We start from the raw sequence: 21,255 nt of genomic DNA, 5'->3' as shown, positions 1-21,255 counted from the left end.
GGCTGCTGTTTCATAACACGTTGGCTTCAGCTACGAAACCACCTTAGAGATGACATATTTTCTGGAGCATACCTTTAGCCCATGCCATTTTAAAAAATCTGCTTCTGGCATGGCACTGCACGTAGTTAAATCAGTGCAACCACAAAGAGGTGCAGCACAGGGATGTGCTTTTCTTATGCAAGTTTCTTGCCAAGGCCAACATACATGCTAATATTCTCAAATAGTATATATACTTTTTTAATACTACTTGCAACAAAGCTATATGGCACTTTCTGCTCTTGGGATTGTATTCTGTTCTGCACAAATTCTCTGTTTCCCTCAAAATCCCAGTTGTGAAGAACCATGCAATTGAGTAAGAACTGGGAAATAAAGAACTGTCCTTCAGGTTGCAAAGAAAAAGCTGGAAAAACATTATGAGGAAGGGATCCATGTCACATAACTTTGATCAACTAAGAGATGCAACTGGAAGCCAAGCTAGTATCCCTGTAGTAAGTGAGGAAGGAGAGTAGCATCTCCCAAGGACCACTCAGCTCATTTCTCTCTCTGCCTGTCCTGAGAGAAGGGGTGCTCAGCCTAGCATAAATGCCTAACGTAAGAGAAATCCTCTCTAAATGTCTGAGTACCCCCAACAAAGGGGAAAACAAAAGCAAAATCACAAGAACTTTTCCTTCTAACTTTTCTCTACCTTCTAACACTCAGAATTAGAAATTAAGATTTTGGTACACAATCATTAAAAAAAGCACAGTATAAAACCGGAAAAGGAAGCACTTAAAGATACAAACAAGTCAATTTTATAAATAAATAAATATATATTTTTTTCTTTTTTAAAAAAAAGGCGGAAAAGGGAGAATGATTTATTCCTTCAACCAAAAGTCCAAACTACTTATATGATGTATCTTTAAGAGCAAAGACTGTATCCCACACATCACTCCTCAAAACCAAGCCAAATGCCTTTTACAGTTTGATGGAACCCTAGATAAAAATTTCACTCCATGTGACCTCTAGCTCTGAGTCCTTGTTAAAACACATTCTCTGTTAGCATATCTCACAATTACTCAAGAACATCAAAAATTTAGGAAGGGCTATTTTCTGCACTCTCTGAGTGCTAAACAAACGATATCCCCTTCATAACTCCCTAAAAAATAAAAAAAAACCCAAAACATTAATATGATAGTTCTTGATAGCAAATTAAAGTCTACCTAGAAGCCTGGGCTACAGTCTGGCTGCAGGATGCTCCTGGGAGCCCAAAAAGGTCTGAAACTACTGAGGAGACAGATTTCTCTGGCAGTTGGGGATGGTATCAGTGGGCATTTTCCCTCCTGCCCCACGGGATATAGCCTTCCAGTACCTAAATGTGGCCTAGAAGAAATCTGGAGAGGGACTGTTTACAAGGGCATGGAGTGACAGGACAAGGGGTAAGGGGCTTAAGCTGAAGGAGGATAGATTTAGACTAGATATTAGGAAGAAGTTCTTCCCTGTGAGGGTGGTGAGGCACTGGAACAGGTTGCTCAGAGAAGTTGTGGCTGCCCCCTCCCTGGAAGTGTTGAAGGCCAGGTTGGATGGGGCTTTGGGCAATGTGGTCTAGTGGAGGGTGTCCCTGCCCGTGGCAGGGGGGTTGGAACTAGATGATCTTTGAGGTCCCTTCCAACCCAAACCATTCTATGATTCTATGATACAATAAACATTAGTGGGTGATGATAGCATCCCAGCCACCATCCAGTCTCACGGTGTGCTGGCTCAATGCTCCCCCACCCCGGAGGGAAGACCATGTCGGGATCCTACACGCCAAGGCATTATGAGTGCATTTCCCCTCTGTTGTTACCTCTACATCACGAACATCAAAAACCATGACCCTGAAGCGAACGTGCCAGCTAACCAGGCCTGAAAAGACATGTTTCATTTGGCTTTATTTGCTGAAGCCGAGCCTAGCCCACAACCACACAGAAGCAGAGAAGGATCAGTCTTTAACAAGTGAGCTAGAGGAACAAAGAATGGACTTTGCCTCCAGCACAAAGCTTCTCATTGCTTGATTTCTAGACATCAACAATACTGCCTTTCCTGGCAGCCAGCCACTGGGCCCACCTCTCCCAGCCCATCACTGCTGCTGCAAATAAAAAGACTGAGACCATGTGGAGGTGATGTACACATGTCCTGCAGGCTCCAGCTTCATGGCTGCTCATGTCCCAAGCCCAGCTCCATGTCATTAACTGAGGTAGAAGGACCTGGAGCACAACTAGCAAACACAGAAATCAGACCACACTCCCTTCGTGGTGGGTAGGCTGTGAAAAGCATTGACCCTGGTGATGGAAACACTCCATGCTTTCCTACAGATAGGTTCAGTCCAATTTACCTCAGCAACCTGGTCTAGTGGAGGGTGTCCCTGCCCATGGCAGGGGGGTTGGAACTAGATGACCTTTGAGGTCCTTTCCAACCCAAACCATTCTAGGATTCTATGATTCTATGAACCTACAACATGCCAGGCTGAGCAGCCATGACATGCAGTGGGGATCCCAGCTGATGCAGCAGTTAAGCAGTGCCCTGGATAGCAACAGCTTTTAAGTGTCTTCCTCCTCCTCCTCGGAAGCATAATTGAGATAAAGCCGAAGGAGCCACATCAACAACAGTGACAAAGCCTGAAATTAGTCCCAGACATCTCACCTCTCTGCTGCTGAAGGTAAGAGGTGCTGCAAGCTACACCATGCTCTTAGGTCCTGGGAAGTAACATCAGTTGAACAGAGTTTACTTAGGACTAGTAAAAATACCAAGCACTTGAATAGTATCAGTGTAAGGCACGATACTCACGAAAAGAGCAGGATTAGACTCTTTACATCAACTCCAGCTCTCCTCCTAACTTTCACAAGGGCACACCTTCGGAAGTAACAAATAATGGCAGAGGTTATTACGGCTTTTGTCAGTGCTGACTTGTTCCCACAAGAGGTATTCCCACTAAACACTTGAAGACTTACGCTGCCAAAAAAAGAAACAACCAGCAGCGGCTTTGCTGGGCACCGCTGCACCTCTGCTCGCTCGCTGCTCCAAAGCCGCGAAGCAGCTCTGAGCCTCCGACCAGAGGAGAAAACCTCTGCACAGCAACTTGGGCAGTCTTGTGACACAGCTGAAATACCTTATGGCTGATGTTAAACTTTGGCTTATAAAGATTCAAACTGTTTAAGTGCTTGTTCGAGGGTTCGCTCTGCAGCAGCGTTTTAACGGGGACACAGAGGAGGCACTTGTCTCTCTCCTGCTGACGGACAAGCCGCAAACAGCCAGTCATACTGGGTCAGAACCCGTTTTGCCCATTCCCTCGGAAAGAAGAGGGACGTTTGTGCTGGGGACACAAAGGCCGATCTGTTCAGAGCTGGCTGCAGTCCTCCCGCCTGGCTCCCATCGCTGGCCCGACACAGGCTGGCGTCGAGGGGGGAAGGGTAAAAACCCAAGCGCTGTCCCATTTCCCCAAAGACTGTTCCTAGCAAATGTCATGATTTCAAAATGTTGCGCTTTGAGAATACTTGTGTGAAGTGCTCAAGAAAATCTCAACTGTGAAAATTGGAGTTTAATTTGTATATTCAACATTGCCACTCTAAAAAGAAGTTAAACATGGCTACATTTTTTCCAGCAGAAAAAGCTATGAGCTGCAAAGGGGTTCTTCTCTCCTTGGCAATCGCTACCATTTGCTTGTTTCTTTTGGTGCAGCATAGGTCGGGAGGGAGGAATGATAATAAAAACATGAACGCTTTTTCTTCTCACCTTGAACGGTGACAGACTCAACAGCAAGCAGCTTTATATAGTGCAAACAGCACGTATGCCCACAGGAGAGGAAAAAACAAAATCATGGGTCTTTGTCTTGCACAGCCTTACCCGAACTTCACTTCAATTAAATAGATTAAGACATCTGATGTATGCAGAGGACATCTGGATCTATACAGTTACAGGATCGGGGCATAGAGAGAGGAGCCTACACACACTAAACTTCAGCTTGTACACACACTGCAGGGAACTGGATAGAGCGTTCTGCCTGTCCTTGCTCCCTGGCCTACCCCACTTCAGCTTGCAAAGCAGGATATTTCCATATATTGTTATTTCCATATATTGTTATTATACAATATTTATTTAAAGGCTGAAGAGACGACGTGACCTAGTTTCGCTCTGCGAGCACTCTCAGGGAGTACCTGTGCATAGGAGCCGTGGATCCAGCCGTGAGGAAGGCTGTGCCCAGGGGGGCTGCCAGTGCCCCCCGCGACTCAGTCCCCTCTGCCACCTCCCATACTTAACAGGGACATGGTAGGAGGTGGTTCTGGGACACAAGCAAACCTCCCCCCAGAGCAAGCTGAGAATGCCAGGCCCTCTTCAGCCTCCTTGGCCACTGCAGCTCACACAAATCCTCAGCAGGACTATTCAGAGGGCTCAGGCTGCACCACGGGGACCTTCAGCCAGACCTGAACCCCAGAGGAGCCGATGCCAGGGGCACCGCAGCTGAATGGACTGTTGAATCAGACCCCCCCTTACTTTTTTTCCTAGCATTTATCAATGAAATATTGTTCAAAAAGCATGGAGTATCATTGCAGAGCTGTCTCACTTGACTTTTCTGAATGACTTACTATACTTTACCTGGTTACTCTTCGTGTAATACTGTAAGAGCTTTCTTTTCAACACTCTTCCAAAGCTATGAATACAGGTTTAAAATTAGGGGTTAGTTTCAACTCACTGTATTTTCTAATGATGCCTATTTTTAAAAGGAGAAAAACTAACAAGATAATTGGGTTGCATTCCAGGCGTGGAGACCTCAGGGCTCCTGAGCTAATCCAAATTCTCCCAAGACCTCAGACATAAAATACAGTACACGTGCAGTTTATGTACCATCTTATGATGATACCAATTCTGTTACTTTTCAATCACTCTTAAACTGTGGTTGCAACTTTGCACCTAGAGATAAAGAAAACCAGCGGGTTTGGCTGTTAGCCAGGTGGCCATCAGCAGCTGATGGAGCTTGCCCAGACACGGCGTTCATCCCCAGCAGGGATCTGCCAGTGTTCAGATACATGAAGCGGCCAGCCGGGATAAAGTCAGCAAGCTAACGTTTTGATTATGCAATTACTTGTTAAGCTACCACTGCCGGTTTTCCTGTATAATCAGCCTGATGATAAACATCAAACTGTTCCTGATGCTGCCTCTCATCCTAAATGATGCAGTTGGAAGCTAGAAAGGAGGCAAATGATATCCAGAAAAATCAGGGGGGAGAAGGCCATTGCGTTGTCAGGTCAGGGGAAGGCAGGCAGAGGCTTTGGGCTTGGTGTACTCTGCACAGCCAGAATATTTCTGATGACTGTCACAATGTGGCATTATACGGTGCAATGGCACCAAGGTAGCCACAAACTCCAATATCTCCTGGAGAACCATCTATGCATTGACAGTGCTACAAAGAGGGTGGGAGGACATTGCAACCCTCCTGTTCATCAGGACAGATGTCAAATTTCTGCTGGGCACAGCTTTTTGGACAAAAACATAACTCTACAAACCAGCCTTCACCTGAAACTACGTTTTTGTCGTCTCCAAAAACAATGACTGCTTCCTGCTCCCAGTTAAACATTATTTTCAGTGTGTGTCTGCTGTTGCAGAGGTCAGAGCTTCTAGCTCTGAACAAGAAAGAAAACCTGAAACATGCTTTGTAAAGCTGTTGATTCAGTATCTGTCACCCTGGAACTTAAGAGAAACCTTGGAAGTTTGCAGAAGTAACATTTTGATGTTTTTCTAATCTAAGACAAGACACAGATCCGACTGCGCTGAATTATTCAACCTTTGTGATTAGCGCTGAACAGTAGATTAAGAAATAATGATTGTTATTGCCCAAAAAGACTGAACTCAGAAACTGAAGGGCTGCCACATCTATTTTACAACACTTTTGCTCATCGGGCTTTGGGAGAGCGGGAAGAGAGGAGGGACAAGCCGAAAAGGTTGCAGAAGGGAATATGGAGTCAGGTTTGCTAAGCACAGTAAAGCAGCATGTTAACATGGAGCCTCAACTGAAAAGCTTGCGAGCATGTCTTTTTAGCCACCAGAAAGCCAATGAAGTGAGTCAACATCCAGTAAGGACCAAAGATCTGTCCATATTATTTTAAAGGAGGATTAATGCAGTAAGTATCAGAGACAGGATAAAGCTGCTTCAGCATTTTTTTTCCCCATCGGTGATTTATGTCAATGTTGCCTTATAAAAAATATCCTAATCCCACTGAAATCAATGGGAAAATTCATGCCAACTTGAACAGGAGGTGCCTTTCACTCTCCCACCTTCTCACTCCCCTTTCTCAGCACGCTCTAGCAGACAGCAATTCATCCCCCCAGCCTGGCCATCACCCGCTTGCTGCTGGCGCCTTGGCTGAAGACAGCTGAGCATGGACAGTGGGGTCCGGATGAAGAACACAGACCCTGAGAAAAACCAAAATTGCAGGTGCAGCCTCCTGTGAAGCAGTCCAGCAAATGAATCAACCCAGAGACTCATTCAGTGCAGGTATAATCAAGACTATTTATTTTCATTTTCATAGAACAATTAACTTAAACTACATAGCACCGACAACAAATTCTGTGCTGGATATGAGCAAATGCATGTACAACACACAAGCAAGCTGATGGTGTATGCTATATGTGTGTACCCACTGCACCTTGTGCCCATGTAATATTGCTGATAGACATTTATAGCTGCACCCTCTCTAGGGCTAGGCCAGCTGTGGTCGGCCTGGAGAAGAGAAGGCCCTGGGAAGACCTTCTAGCAGCCTTTCAGTACCTGAAGGGGCCTACAGGAAAGCTGGAGAGGGACTGTTTACAAGGGCATGGAGTGATAGGACAAAGGGTAATGGGTTTAAGCTGAAGGAGGGCAGATTTAGATTAGATGTTAGGAAGAAATTCTTCCCTGTGAGGGTGGTGAGGTGCTGGCACAGGTTGCCCAGAGAAGCTGTGGCTGCCCCCTCCCTGGAAGTGTTCAAGGCCAGGTTGGATGGGGCTTTGGGCAACGTGGTCTAGTGGAGGGTGTCCCTGCCCATGGCAGGGGGTTTGGGACTAGATGAGCTTTAAGGTCCTTTCCAACCCAAAACATTTTGTGATTCTATGAATTAAACAGCCACATTTAAAGGCATTCCTAAACCAACATCAGCCAACACAATAATGAACACAAAGAAAGCAAAGGGAAAATAAAGAAACAAAATAATGCATTGCATATTCCCCCATAGAAATAAGTTTCCACCCTTTATTGTTTCATGAACACTTCCTGATTCCTTCATATACATACAGTTCTACACCAAGTCTTTAATAGAGCAAAAGCTAAAAAGGGAGTGGGCCAATTTAATTTACAGCTGCATTGAGGAGATACTAAAATTACACCTAGAAAAGCTATTTTAGGCAAGTTTTAGAGACTTAAGAAGTTTCTTCCTCATTTCCTTCTGTATTCAGGCTTCTACTGTGAGTTTTACAGAAACAAGGAAGCATACCCCCAAAACTATGAGTAGCTGAAAAGATCAAACATAAATGCCTTACAGGAATTCATGTAATATATCACTTGTGACTTCTCCACTGGAAGTGTATCTGTCTTGGCTTGTAGTAAATATACATCCTTATCCACTTAATGCTATGTGCGTATTGATAGAAAAGTAACAGAACAAAGTAATTAAGGGGAACAGCATGTCTAAATTTTCCAAAGATCAGAATAAATATCTGCACTTACAGAAATGAACTACGTATTTTAACAAGATGGGAAAAAACTACTGCATTGAGTTGGTCAAAACTTTTTGGCCATGAAAATTTCCTGTTGATAAATGTGACATGATTGCAAAGATTTTCCATGAGGAGAAGGTACGTTGGGCAATTCTGATATTCCACACAGAAAATTCTACTTAGAAAAGTTTTTAAATGCAAGTTCAAATCAGCCTTTTGAAAGCAAACTGCTTTCTTTTTAAATATAAAATGCCATTTCAAATTAAAACATCATAAAGATTCCCATAGAAACTTGTGTGTTTTCAATTCAACTGTTCCCTTCCTCCCTCCAAAACCAAAAGGTATTTGTTCCTCAATATTTTGTTAAAAGAGTGAACCTTGAAACCTTTCTAAGGTCTTAATACTATTTATGCACACAGAAAGCAAGCTCTGGCAGTACTTTAATGAAAACTCAAGCATTAAATACTAACATTTCAAGGTACGCCTAGCAGAAAAGTTCAATATATATATAAAACAAGATCAACACAGAATGGCCCTAGCATAGAAGTCCATACACACGCAAAGCTCAGAATCAATTTAAGTTTATTTTTATTGGGTGAAATTTATAATATGCCCAGACTCACTACTTGTTTCCTCAAGGTTTCACAGACAAAATGCTGCTCTTATGATAGTCTACCCCATATGTTTATTAAAATAGATATAACACAGTGAAAGGAAAACATAAAACTGACAGAGGATCATTCTTAGTTTCAGGGATATTTTATACGCCATCTCTTAGAACTTCAATTTATGGCTTTCCTTAATGGCGTCTTTCAGGGTTGATTTTAATGTGTTAAGTGGAAATTCCACTAGTTTGTTACTGCAATGTTTTCTTTATGACCTGCCCTCATACATCACTTAGGTCTGCCTTATTTATACAGACAGCAGTTCACTGAATGGAGTGGGAACTTCTTAAAACTAGTTTCTTTCACTTGCATTCTTCCTGAATTTTCCTTTATTGCCTTTTTGGCCAGATACTTCTCCGGCGTTCCACAAACATGAAGAAGACTGAGGTTACTATGAGCTTGCTTTACCTTTTTTAAGGCACGAATACAGATTTCCTCCCCAGGACTAGACGAGAGCTGTGTCTTTAAGCATCTCAGCATCAGCCTGCAACCCAACCAGTACCCCTGCAAAGATGAGGGCAGCAAAAACATGAGAGCAACAGCAGCTTCAAGCAGATAAGCTGTAGCACGTGTAGCACCTTGAGGTTTGACGGCAAGTTTAAGTGTTGCTTGTGTCTCTCCCCGCCAGTTTACTCAGGACTTCCTCAGCTGTTTGAAGAATTTGAGTTATGTTAACAATTTGGCCTGCCATTTACCTGAGCATCTAAAATCTAGATGGGTTCAATTTAGGCAAAGCACAGTAATAACAACTGGAGGTCTAGACAAAGCATCTGCTGTCATCATCCAAGTCATTCCAGCTTGAGGCTCGCTCCCCTTCTCTAGCAGTAAGCACATCTTGACTTTATTTGACAGAGCTCACAACCAGGTCCATCCACTGCTCTGGAAGAAGCTTTCCAGGGGTGCAATACGTACAGCCTCTCCATGCAGCGCTGAGCCAGGAGAACCCACCATGCTGTGGGCTAGCACAGGCATCAGCTCAGCCTCTCCACACCTGGCAAAGCCCCAGCAGACTAAAGTTAGTACAACCACGTTGGCCTCAAGCACATTTGAAGGTCAAGCCCTAAACAAGGAATGCCTGTTGATGGGGCTGTTCATTACAGAAGTATGTATATAAATACATCTTACGGTGTGTGTCTCTGTGCCTAGGTACGTATTTATATGGTAGGTAATCCTACAGGAATCCTGCTGGTTCTCTGGAGACACCCCTCCATCCCAGCCACACAGTGCTGATGAAGAAGACTACGTACCAGGAGAGTGCCACTGCATGAGACAGGACAAGTAAATCAAAAGGGGCAGATAGTTACCAAGGATAATGTGTTCTTTGGGAAACAATGGTAATTTGGAAGCCTTTTTTCCTATACACAGTATCCGCAACAAGAAAAAACAAACACATACCCTCCCCAAAAAAATCCCACCAAAAAAAAAAAAAAACCAACCAACAAAATCAACCAGAAAAAAAAAAATACAAAGAATTCAAGCAGCAAGTTCTGAACGCAAATCCTGCTCATTTCATTCCTGGAAAATACTCCTGAACATCCACTACTTAAATCCCTCCTTTGGCTTCACATCAGCAAGAGAAGGATCCCGCTGGCTCCTGCCCGGCAAGAGTAAGACCAACAGGAAGCTGCCTGCTATGAGGGAAATCATGTCTGCCACTGCCGTCCTGCCAGCCCCACTACTGGCTCAGTCCTTCCAGGCTGCTTTGCACTGACTAAAGCACAAACTCCAGGATAAACAGATAAACTCTCGCTGTCTGAGTTAAAACTATTAGCTTAAAGCAGCCTCATAAGCTACATGCTGGATAACACTAAACCTCTCCAGCATCTTTACCTGCACACAGCTGCCTCTTTCTCCCCTTGCAGAATCAGAGCCTACGGCTGTTAAATCACACATTAGTATAGTAGATCATCCTGGCAACAGCTATTATTGAAATAACTCAGATAAGAGTGGAGATACATTATTTGCATGGTATAGCTTTCAATACTCTCTCATAACTACTTGATTATGTTAAAAGCCAAAACAGGTATTGCACCAGCAGAATATGCCTATGGCAAATGGAACATAAAGCTTAATTAATGGTCCTATTTCCCTGAAAGGGCACATGAGGCTGATATACCTCCCATGAGATCATGTTATCTGTTGGAGCAAATCAGTTATGTTGTGCCTCCTTTGCTAGAAGAGAATTTATATTCTGATACTGTCCTTTTTAAAAAAAAAAAGTTTTTAAATTTTATTTTTATGTTATGAGTTGTCTCTAACTTTCAGATACTGGGAAAAAGGATCCTGTTTCTCAGATACTTACACCATACCAGGAATTCACCATTTTTTAGCATGCTGTTAAAGTGAACAGAAGCTATTCACACAGATGCACACATACACACACAATTTACTCACCTGTGTGCTGCCTGAAGCAGACTCACTCCTCGAATACACGTCATCTTTAGATGGAAACATCCCTGAGCAGTGAGGAATAAACATAGCCACAGCCTTAGTTTCAATGACTTTTAGAGCTGTGCCAACAAGCACAACTTCCAACAGTTCAGCAAAAGCTGCACAACATTTTTAGGAGTGTGCTGTATGTTAATCATTTCTAATCAGAGACAGTTTCTTCACATCTACTGTTCTGGCTCATTTCCTTACAATTAAGAACTCCACTTTACCCAACTGCTACAATACAGATGTGCTGCTTTGGCAGTGACCTACTCTGTCATGCCCTTACTATATGAGCAGCGAAAGCCGTAACCAGTTCAGTAGTTCAAGTTCTAGACAGACAAAATTAAAGCCAGACCATAACAGAAGCATACAGTAGCACCAGTCAGAAATTCAAGTCTGCCAAAGAGTCATGCAGAAATTATGTTCCTTAATTTAATTTATGTGAAGGAGCAAACCTAACCCAACAGCGAGGCAGTATCTAGCAGTGAAGCAATCTGAAGGACTATTCACAGCTGATGAAGCTTTTTGTAAGCAAATTTGTTAACTTATGTTTTGGAGAAAAGTATGTTTTGATAGCTAAATGGATGATGGACAAACCAAATTTGTATTTTCCCAACTTCTCCGCAAGCAGATTAGGTAAAAAACTTTTGTGTCCTAGTTCATTACTCAGTGTTGCTGGACTCTGAGATGTTGCAAGATTTCAACGAATCCTGTCTCTTCCAGAAGTGCAAGGCATGTAGGGTAGGGCCATTAGCCATCTTTCAAAGCATGGAGACCAAGCCTCACAGAGCAGCTTTCTTGGGCCTGCAAAAGAGCAGCTGACAGCTGTTTATTTAAGAGCATGAAGGAGTCTCATAACACACCTTGCAACACGTAGCATGAGTGACAAGCAGCACTCCACACTTTTAACATACCTTGTAGTTTCTTGCAAACTGCTATAGCCCAAATCAGCCATGCCTCACCTCAAACATCCTCTAACTCCCATTTGCAGTGATTCTCCTTAAGGCATGTCCTGAATGCTGCCACTCGCCTGTCGTCCCTCCCCATCTCTACCTGTTGCCCCTGCCAAAACAGACTATTTATTCCTACTATTCAGAGTCCGCGCTCTTTCCCAATCCGCCACAACAGTACGATGCTCTCCCTGATTGCTCTAAGTACAGATGTCCTGGCAAAGGCCCTAAGCCCAGACACAGCTTATGCTGACAGTGGTATTTTTCTCTGCTCTCTGCATAGTTTAAGTTTTGGAGAGGTAGTGACATCAGTGGGGGGTCAGGAGGGGGTAAGAGAGATGAATCTCGCTCACCTCCACTCACCATGTCAAGGCCAGAAAAACTGTTATGTAGGCTACTTGCAAACCCTATATGATATATAGTTAAAAGATTTTTTGCATGTTCTAGATACTCACTGCTACCATCCTTTCTTCACCCACTATTTTTCTGAGATGCTTGAAGAATTTTTTCAGACTTGGAAAGCCAGTCTCCCATGCAGTACTGGGACAGCTTTCTTCCCATCATATTTTGCTCATTTACATATGCTATTGCTCTCTTGAACCACTGTTTCCTTCGATCTCCCTTCTCCTGAAGTAGCTGTACCAATTCTAACAAGTAGCCATGGCAACATAATCTTGCAGAATAAAGTACAAAATAATCCTATGATCAGAAATCTAAATTAGAAAAATGGAATGGAAATAACCTGTTCTTAAAGCCTGCAAGTAAGTGACCACTGGAACAGATTACAAATAGATATGGTAAACTCTCCAACACTTATGAGCTCTGAATGCACACAAATGGATGCTATACTTAAGTCAAACTTACAGACAAACTACCGCCAGAGAAGCTCCACAGCATGTGTTACGAAAACAGTGAGATTAAGAAAGTAAAAAACCAAACAGAAAAATCCTTCCCAATCTACACCTGAAACCATCAACCCAGTGGGATCAGCGGGTGTTACCAGGCTGCAAAGCACACTACGTGAACTTCTCAGGAGGAGCCTTGACTGGGCTGTCCTAAATCCAGACCCTGCTTTGAATTACGGAGACTCCTCACCAGCTCCCTCAGGATGGAAGCACAGCAAGTGTTTCAGACCCAAAGCCAGCGCGCAGCAGGGATAGGGATGGGACAGGGACATCCCAGTGCCATTTGTGATCACCCGTGTGAAAATGCCTTCCTGGGAGGGTGGTAAAAATGCTGAAATTTTGCTGCTGTGGCAAAATTAAGATACAAATACTGTTTTGTTAACTATAGCAAAAGCCTTCAGCTTTCAATTCCGCTCTAGTTGTTTAAAGATTCTTCAAAGAGTTATACCAAGTTTTCAATTTAATTTTCCACAAAGGAATTACTGCTGGGATTTTAAAAGATGGTGTTTTTTTCCTAATGATACTGAACATGTAGATTTTCTATATGCAATTGAATCCCAGATCCTTAAGACATATTTAATCTTCTAAGCACCCTTAAGGAGCTGGTAGTGATTCCTGTAGAAGAATGATTTCCAAGGTGGGGGGGATTGACGGGGAACCCTGCCCTTGATCCAAACAAATCCAGGAATGTGTTGCCCACAACTGCCTTATTTTCTTTACAGCAACTGAGAAAGAGGACTTGTACCAGATTTCCTGCAAAGAGGATACACTGATTCTTATCTGTGAAAGGTGATACAGACTGTCTGGACTTCTAAATTACCCTGTAATCTAATCTAATCAATGAAAGACACATCAAGTGTTCCCACTCAAGCTTCCTCATCAGCCACAGGCAGCTGAAACAATCAAAACAGAGATTCTTGGGGACTGCTTGGACCTGGTGTTCTTGAGAACAAGATTACCTGCTCCTTTCCCTTTCAATTTCACTTTCAAACTGATGTGTGCAAAGGCAGCTACACAGGCTGTGAAATGCGGTATAGCCCCTAAGCACAAAGCATTTCTCTGACTGCATATTTGCTGGCACCGAAAAAAAAAAAAAGGTAAAGTGTTTTCTCCATACATTTACTGCAAGTGTAAAGAATAAGTATGCATACAATTTGCAATCACTGAGATTTACAGCCCTGACTGTAGTAAGTAATTATGTCACGTAGGCACTTAAGTGCCCTGTGTCTCATTTTTTCCCTATACTTGAAAGGGACACAATTTCTTGGATAAATAATGTATTTTGTTAGCCCCCAGAAATCTCCTGTTGTTGGTACTTACTGAAAGAAACACATAGCATGAAAGAAAACATAGATAAGATAGAAAAATACAGCCAACAAGTAGCTCATTCCTATTTTCCACTATTAGCACGTGTAAGTCACACAGGCAGAATCATTTTACGTCATCCAAAGAAAATTTAAAAAAGGTAGGAAGGGGAAAATCCTTACATTTCTTACAGAAATATTGTTTGGAAAATAATACATGTTATTATGGTACAGACTGCACCATGCTTACTCTTACATTGCTTTAAAGCTGTGGATTAGTCCCAAGAGGGCTACAGAAGATGACTGTAGTCTACTGTCCATATGCTAAAATTCACGATGCAGGGGGTTGCCTCTCTGTGGGAAATTTCTGCAAACCCAGAGAGGCTGCAAGAGCCACTTCTCAAGGGAGCTGTAACCCTTACCTTGCAATTGTGTTAGCTTGAGAATCACTCAAACCCAGTAAGAAACTAGCAACACTAAGAAGGAGCTCCTTTTCCCGCTGCGCACATGTCACTGTCATCATGAAAAGCTCGTCTGCACACATTTAACAAGTTAGGAAGTGATGCAATCTAAAGAAAAATCCTGCACCCAGCTAGCAAAAAAGCCACACTATTGTGTTTTTTTTCCTCCACATTCAAATACAGCATCATGCAGAGGGGTCCTGTCTGACATGAGTGCAGGCTACTTCAATTTTTCATTTTTTCACCAAACACATAGAGAATGTGAGTAAAGCACAACCAGCTCCACTACAGAGCATGCCAAGGGACTGCTCTAGTCTAGGATGCTTCGATAAAAACAAACACCTTTTGTGTCTTGAGAGTCACTTGAATGCAATGTGCTTCACACAGCACAAGAGGGGCTGCTTGATTTTCCAAAGTGCTTATTTAAGAAGATCCAATTTAACAGAACTGCAGGGAAATTGTATGTACCAACAATAGCTGTCATGATAATTTTAGCTGCCTTCCATGCACTGTACAAGGAGGCTATCCCATCTCTCACAGATGGAAATTCTTTGCGCTCCTGAACGCTGGTGAGAAGCTCCATCCTGAGGTACTGAACACCTGAGAAGCCATCCAGGGCCGACAAGCCCAACTCTAGCGCTTCCCCTGCCCCTGCTCACTGGCTGCTTTGCTCCCATGTACCCATAGCCAAGCTGTGATGGAAGCTCACAGGAAATTAAACTCTGCAGGCAGAAGAGGTCCATCCCTGCAGAGGAGGAGACAGCAGGATTTCTTAGGGCTCAAGTCCTCCCTCACCATCACCTCCCTCTCGTCTTGAACCTTCTGCCTTACAGATCCTCCTATGGCAGTGTCGTCCATTGCCTTATTTCCCTTCCCTTTATCAAATCCTACCTGATTTCAAGGCACTCTGGCCAACCCCACAGATCAGACTTGTAAGAAGGAACTGATCTATACAACTTTAGCTTAGTAGCTGGACTATACAAGTGAGGACTGTGACAGAACAATGTCCTTCACGGATGGAAAATGAGAGGACAGAACAACCCAGCATGGCTATTAAACTTGTTAGAGTAGGACGTCTCCCACTGGGCTTTACAGCTGCGTGCCCTCACGCCAGCACAGCTACTGCAGCTACACCACCCCTAACCCTGCAGCAAATAATCTCTATTTCCACCAGCTCAGAGACAGCGATCAATGCAGCAAAAAGGGCAAGTGTAAAAACGACGTGTTGCCCCATCCCTTCCCCTCTTCACAGACCTTCCTCCTCCCGCCGCCCACCCCGGTGCCAGCCCTGCTACCCACATACGGTGCAGAGGGCTGGGGAGGGATTTTCCACTCCCTTCCTCCCCACATAGGAATGCAGGAGAGACTACAGTTTAGTGCTGAGCTGGTAAATGCCTCATTTCACTGAGCAAGCAGTTTTAGGAAGGACACTATATAACAGATGGGCTCCAGCACTCTGATGTTGGGTGTATTGAGCCATACTGACCACATCTTCGCTGCTGATAACCTCCAGGAAATACTCAACCATAAAACCCTTTCCAGGAACGCACAATGCATTGGGCAATACCCAGAGCCCTGTTGCACCATGAAATATGCCCCTCGTGCTTCACACCTTGCCGTGCCTTTGCAAATTTGGCTTTCCTGGTCTGGAAGTCACAAGTAAATCTCAGAATCTCCTTGAAAAATGTAAATGACCCTGGAAACACACGCTGGCATTGCTCTGTTAATTGGAGAAGGATCCTAGAGAAGAGCTGCGCTGGGGTCTTGCCCTGCCCCAGTGCAGAGTGCTTTTTGTAATACATAACTCTCTAAGAAGTCAGGAAATGGCAAATTCCTACTGTCTGGAAGGAAAGGAAAATCAAGGCTCTCCCTCCTATACTTTGAAGGGAAAAAAAAACTTTTGGATTTCCCTTCCTTTAATAATAAAAAGATTGTTTTAGACTGTGCTACTGAAGAAAGAGCTTCAAAGTGGGAAATTGAATCTCAGAGAATTGTTTCAAACCGCCTGTTTACACAAGCCATTCACGTAGAGAGGATCCCTGCTGAAGGGAGCAGCGCCTCCCGGGGCAATGCTGCGGCCAACTCTCATTTTGGTTTCTCTGCAGAAATAGCAAGAGAAAGGCAGGACAAAATACTGAGTTCAGTGTCAGAATATTTTAACTCTACATAGAGATGACTACTGAAGTATGCTCTCGATTTACAAATTACAAATTCAATCACAGAAACAAACCACTGAGACACATCAGCCTTCACAGAGCAAAGAAACACAAGAAAATAGTTGGGACGGCAAAAGGAGTGGAGAGAAGGAGGGTGCTAGGAGTCCACGTTGAAACAGCTTTATCTTCACTCCTACCAGGAAGAAAACTGAGGGGGTTTTTTAAAAGACTTGCACAGCAGCAGCGTGTTCAGGTGCTGCAACTGCAGGAGCTACAGAGGGAGGGAGGCTTTTGCAAGCGCTATATACATTACTCATTAGATCACACCAAAGGTCAGCCATTGCCTGGCCTGCACCCCAGGAAGCCCTTAAACTGCATAAACAAACCATTGACAGAATTTAGATGCAACAGCCTCAATTCAGACCTCAGGGAGAAGTTTATATTAAGACTTCACAGGTATGTCCATAAGTGGGACACAACACACTTCAGTCCCACAAGTAGCACGGGGCACGCAAGGAGGGGAAGCACAACTGCCCTCAGCTCCTTAAATCCTCACAGGCCACTAACTCCTTCGCAGTTTTCACTGTCAATGTGGACACCACCAAATAGTTTCTCGGTATGCACTGCTGCGGATGACATTTTCTCACCTGCCCTCCCCTCCAAGCTTTTCCCCTAACTTTATGCCATATTTGGTTGTTCATGGCTGATCCTCAGCTGCACCTCCTAACCAGCGGCAGCACCTCCCTCCGCTCATCGGAATAAGCATTGAAAAGACACACGTGAAAAAACGTGCGGTACCAAAAGGGCTACAGGAATGGCGAGGTGGGAGCGCCTGTGGCTCAGAGGAAGGTGATGGATGGCACAGGGGAAGAAGGCATAGCAGCATGCCTCAAATGCCACTGACCTCCGGTTAAATGAACTTCTGGGCAAATACGTAATCACTTTATCAAACACGCGCCAAGGGCATTTCTGAAGCTGTTCATTCTCTCAAGTGGAGCAAGTAAATTAATCCTTGTGAGAAGACAAGGATTGAATGCCTGTGAATGCCTCTCTCCTCATGAACTCGCTGTCCTGGAGAACCTGGGTCTGCATCTGCTCGCACGCTCCCCAACACCCGACCTGTTCTGGGGGGACACCGTCCCTCCACGCCTCCTCCATGCACACCACAGCTGCTCCTTACTCCGGGCTCGGTTTATAATGCTACTTCTTACAAAACTGTTTCAGTCACCCTCGAGAAAGGAAACGAAACCCAGTGCTTTGCAGGGATGGTTAGTGTTTCAGTGAGGCACCGCCAGCTTCATTCAAGCCTCATCCCTAGTCGGGAGTGGGGTGGTAGAAGGAGACAGGGAAGAACTGGACAGCGGGAGGTTTCGGGCATTTCGAGCTGGCTCAGGAGAAGTCCCCCAAGCCCTTTCCTCACGCCCCCAGGGGGCTCCTTTACTCCTTTAACCCCTCCTCTCCCGGCATCCAACATACACCCCCCCCCCCCTTTCTTGGGCTGAAAAGCCGCGAAAATTTCCAGGCGGCAGACCCTGAAGATCCGTCGCCCCGGCGGGGGTCGGCCAGGCTCCCACCGTGACCCCTCAGCCCGGGAGCCGACCCGCCGCCCAGACGAGACGGGGCTGCGGGGCTCCGGCGGCTGACGGCAGGACGGGAAGTTCAAGCCCAGCTCCCCGGCAGCCCCGCTCGTCCCTTCCCGAGGGGCTGCGTCCTCAACGCATGCCGTCGGGGGTGCCGCCGCGGCTCTGGGTGTGGGGGGGAATAAACTCTCCCCGCTGGAAAGACGCCCGGAGGAGCGGTACGGGAAGCACGGGGGCACCTCTGCACTCCCCGGCTCGGCTCCGTCGCCCCTTTGGCAGCCCAGCCGACTTGGCCCCAAAGCTTCCCGCACCGCACCGGCCCACCGTGCGGCCGGGCTGTCCCCAGTGCCCCGCTCCATCCCCCGGCCCCTACCTTCCAGCAGCACCTCCTTGCCGGCCCGCTTGAGCGCCTGCACCGCCTCGTCGTGGGTGGCATCCCGCAGGTCAGTGCCGTTGACGGCCAGGATGGCATCGCCCACGTAGAGGGCCTGGGTCTGGTCGGCCGCCAGCCCCTTGAAGATCTTGCTGATGAGGATGGGCATCTTGTTCTCCTTGCCCCCCTTGATGCTGATGCCCAGCCCGCCCAGCTCCTGCTTCAGCACCTTCACGCACCGCTTCTTGTTGGAGACGGCCTCGGGCACCTGCTCGGGGGGGTCGGTGAAGGCGGTGCGCCCCGCCGCCGCCCCCCCGCCGCCCTCGGCCCCGCGGCACGCCGCCCCATCGCCGCCCAGGCCGTTGTGGGCCGCGCCGTCGGGGCGCTCCTCGCCGCTCAGCACCAGCGCCTCGCCGCTCAAGTTGGCCAGCACTTTGTGCCAGCGCTCCCGCACCAAAACTTCCAGCCAGCCGCTGCGCTGCGCCCGGCCGCCCCCGCCCGCCGCCGCTACCGCCATCTTAGGAGCATGCTGGAAGCGCCGAGTGACAGCACCCCCGGCACGGCGCGGTACGGCGCGCCGGCACCGGACTTCAGCCGGGGGGCGGCGAGCTCCCGGCGCGGCGGGGTGGGGCGAGGAGCCGCGGCCGCCCCCCCGGGGCCGCGCCGGGGCGGGCGCACCTGGCGGCACCGCCCGCTGCTGCCGCCGCGCCTGTGTGCGAGTGTGTGCGCGCGTGTGTGTGAGTGTGTGCGTGTGCGTGCCCGGGGGTGTCCCGCCCCTCCCACGGCCACTTCGCGGGGACACGTCTCCTCGCTGAGCCGCGGCTGCCTTCGAGCCGTGGGTGTGATGGCATTTAGCGGTGAAGGGACCCGCGGGTGGCGGGGAGGTGAGGGAAATCAACGGCAGAGGAGCGTTAAGGAAAATGCAACTTTGTTCTCCCCGGACACTTTTTTATTAAGTAAGTGGGTTAAAACTAATTGGTGGCATAAAGGTAGATACATTTCAGCTGTATGAAAGTAGACTCCAAGTTGTTTCGTGGCTTTGTGGGATTAAGGTGGTAAGTGATTGTCATGGATACTTTTGCACATTTTGAAACTGTGTTCTTTGCCCTTTGCTTACAAATTTTTAAGGCCCATTTTGCAGTTCTTCCCATGCTTACTTTCCTCCTAGGAAGCAATTCCGTGCCTGATGTGGGGCTCGAGGCTCCAACTCAGGCACCCGAGAGGACAAAGCTTCCACATTGCCGGTTTGGAGATGCCACTAGCCAGCCTGGAGGTGCTGCCCCACAGCAAGGTGACTCTACAGACACCAAACACCTCCTGGACTGCCTTTGTTTCTGCCCCTTGCAGAGCAGCTCTGGCTCCTTCCTAAGCTGGGCTGAAAACTCCAGCAGTTCTGGACAGTTTGGTGCATGTGGGAACAATACTCTGGGGAGGTTGGGGTGGCCAGTGAGGTTATTAGTCCTATTCATTTTGGCTGTGTGAGTCATGTGGTTCCCTAAATGCGGCATCTTGCTCCTCTCTGAAGTGATGCCATTCATTTCTGACACCAGGGCTTTGCTCCCAGGTACGTGCAAGTGCCCCAGGTTAACTTGGGCTTGGCAACTTGGGACTCATCTCCCCAGCATGGGTGGGACCTACATAAGGGATCGTCCCTGGACAAGCCTGCCTTGGTTCAGCAGGGTCTCTCAGACCATGCCCCTTGCACTGGGCTGCAGAAAACACATCCCCTTCCCTCCAAAAAACTGCAGAAGGAGGCCTCAACCCTCCTTCATCTGCAGCCTTGCCCAGGCTGCGCATGTGTCCCTCCTCTTCGATAGGAATACAGCCCTGCGCCTAGGGAGAGCGGGAACACACAGGCAATGGGTTATTCAAGGATAATGGGTGGGTGGAGAAAAAGCAAACTGAAGAGAGGTCTCTTCATTTCTCATGTTAATTAATGCAAGGTGAAAAGCTATAATTAAGTTTTCAGGGCTGTGAATCCAGAGTGAAAAGCAGCATGTCCCGCTAAACCTGAACAAGGCACCTAAGCCCTAGAGAGGACTAGGCTGTAACACCCTTTTCTCCAGCATTTCTCACTGGCTAATTTAGGTAGCTCATGTACAACACTCTGAGTGTTTGGGTTGGTGGTTTGTTTTTTTTTAAATCCTATTCCTAGGTGCCAGTCAGAGTGAGTAAGTGTGCTTGTTTGGTTCCAGCTGGCTTCAGGTAGGTGAGAAGGATGCGAAGGAAAGGACAGGCATACAAAAATCAGGTGTTGCAATGCCGGCTGTGTAGCACTCACGTTCCTGTGTAGCTCTGAGCCCAAGTGACCAGGCCGAGCTGTAAAATCAGGCATCCCTGTTTCCCTAGGGTTCAACTGTTACCAATTATTTCATAGTTTTTCTTCATGAATTAGTAAAGAATCAGTGCTGCTACTAATGGAAATGTGTCTCTAAGTATGTTTTTAAAGTCATTTCAGAAAATTTACAAGGAAAAAACACTCAGATGGTTTCTGTCCTGTTGTGAAAAGGTAATAGAGAAGGGAAAGGAAACGCTTAATGCCTCACACTTCTCCTTCATCACACTGTGCACTCGGCCGTGTTTGCTGAGTGTGTCTGGTTCTCCGGTGGGGTTCCCATGGAACTGCCTTGTATAGACAATTGCACTGCGTGTATCTCAGAGCTGTGCTTGTTCCAGCTATTTTCCTTTCCCATTCCAGCAGAGGTAAATAATAAAGTTTCCCAGGGC

General features: G+C 46.3%; 1 protein-coding gene across 2 annotated transcripts in view; it reads right to left on the bottom strand.

The window, feature by feature from the left end:
- The window catches only part of SNTB1 (syntrophin beta 1), a 122,577-nt gene extending 103,333 nt beyond the window's left edge, over positions 1-19,244 (bottom strand). The window contains exon 1 of one of the 2 annotated variants that reach the window (XM_075743413.1): positions 18,529-19,244. In XM_075743413.1, coding sequence (XP_075599528.1) covers positions 18,529-19,045 — 517 coding nt within the window. In that variant the 5' untranslated portion in view covers positions 19,046-19,244. The remainder of the gene's footprint in view (positions 1-18,528) is intronic. The other variant, XM_075743412.1, reaches the window with a different exon arrangement.
- Between the last annotated feature and the right edge of the window lie 2,011 nt (positions 19,245-21,255).

The sequence above is a fragment of the Balearica regulorum genome, chromosome 2 (genome assembly GCF_011004875.1).
Source record: "Balearica regulorum gibbericeps isolate bBalReg1 chromosome 2, bBalReg1.pri, whole genome shotgun sequence".
In the NCBI taxonomy this organism is placed as follows: domain Eukaryota; kingdom Metazoa; phylum Chordata; class Aves; order Gruiformes; family Gruidae; genus Balearica; species Balearica regulorum.
The sequence above is the reverse complement of the archived record's forward strand: the minus strand, read 5'-3'. Positions and strand labels throughout refer to the sequence as shown.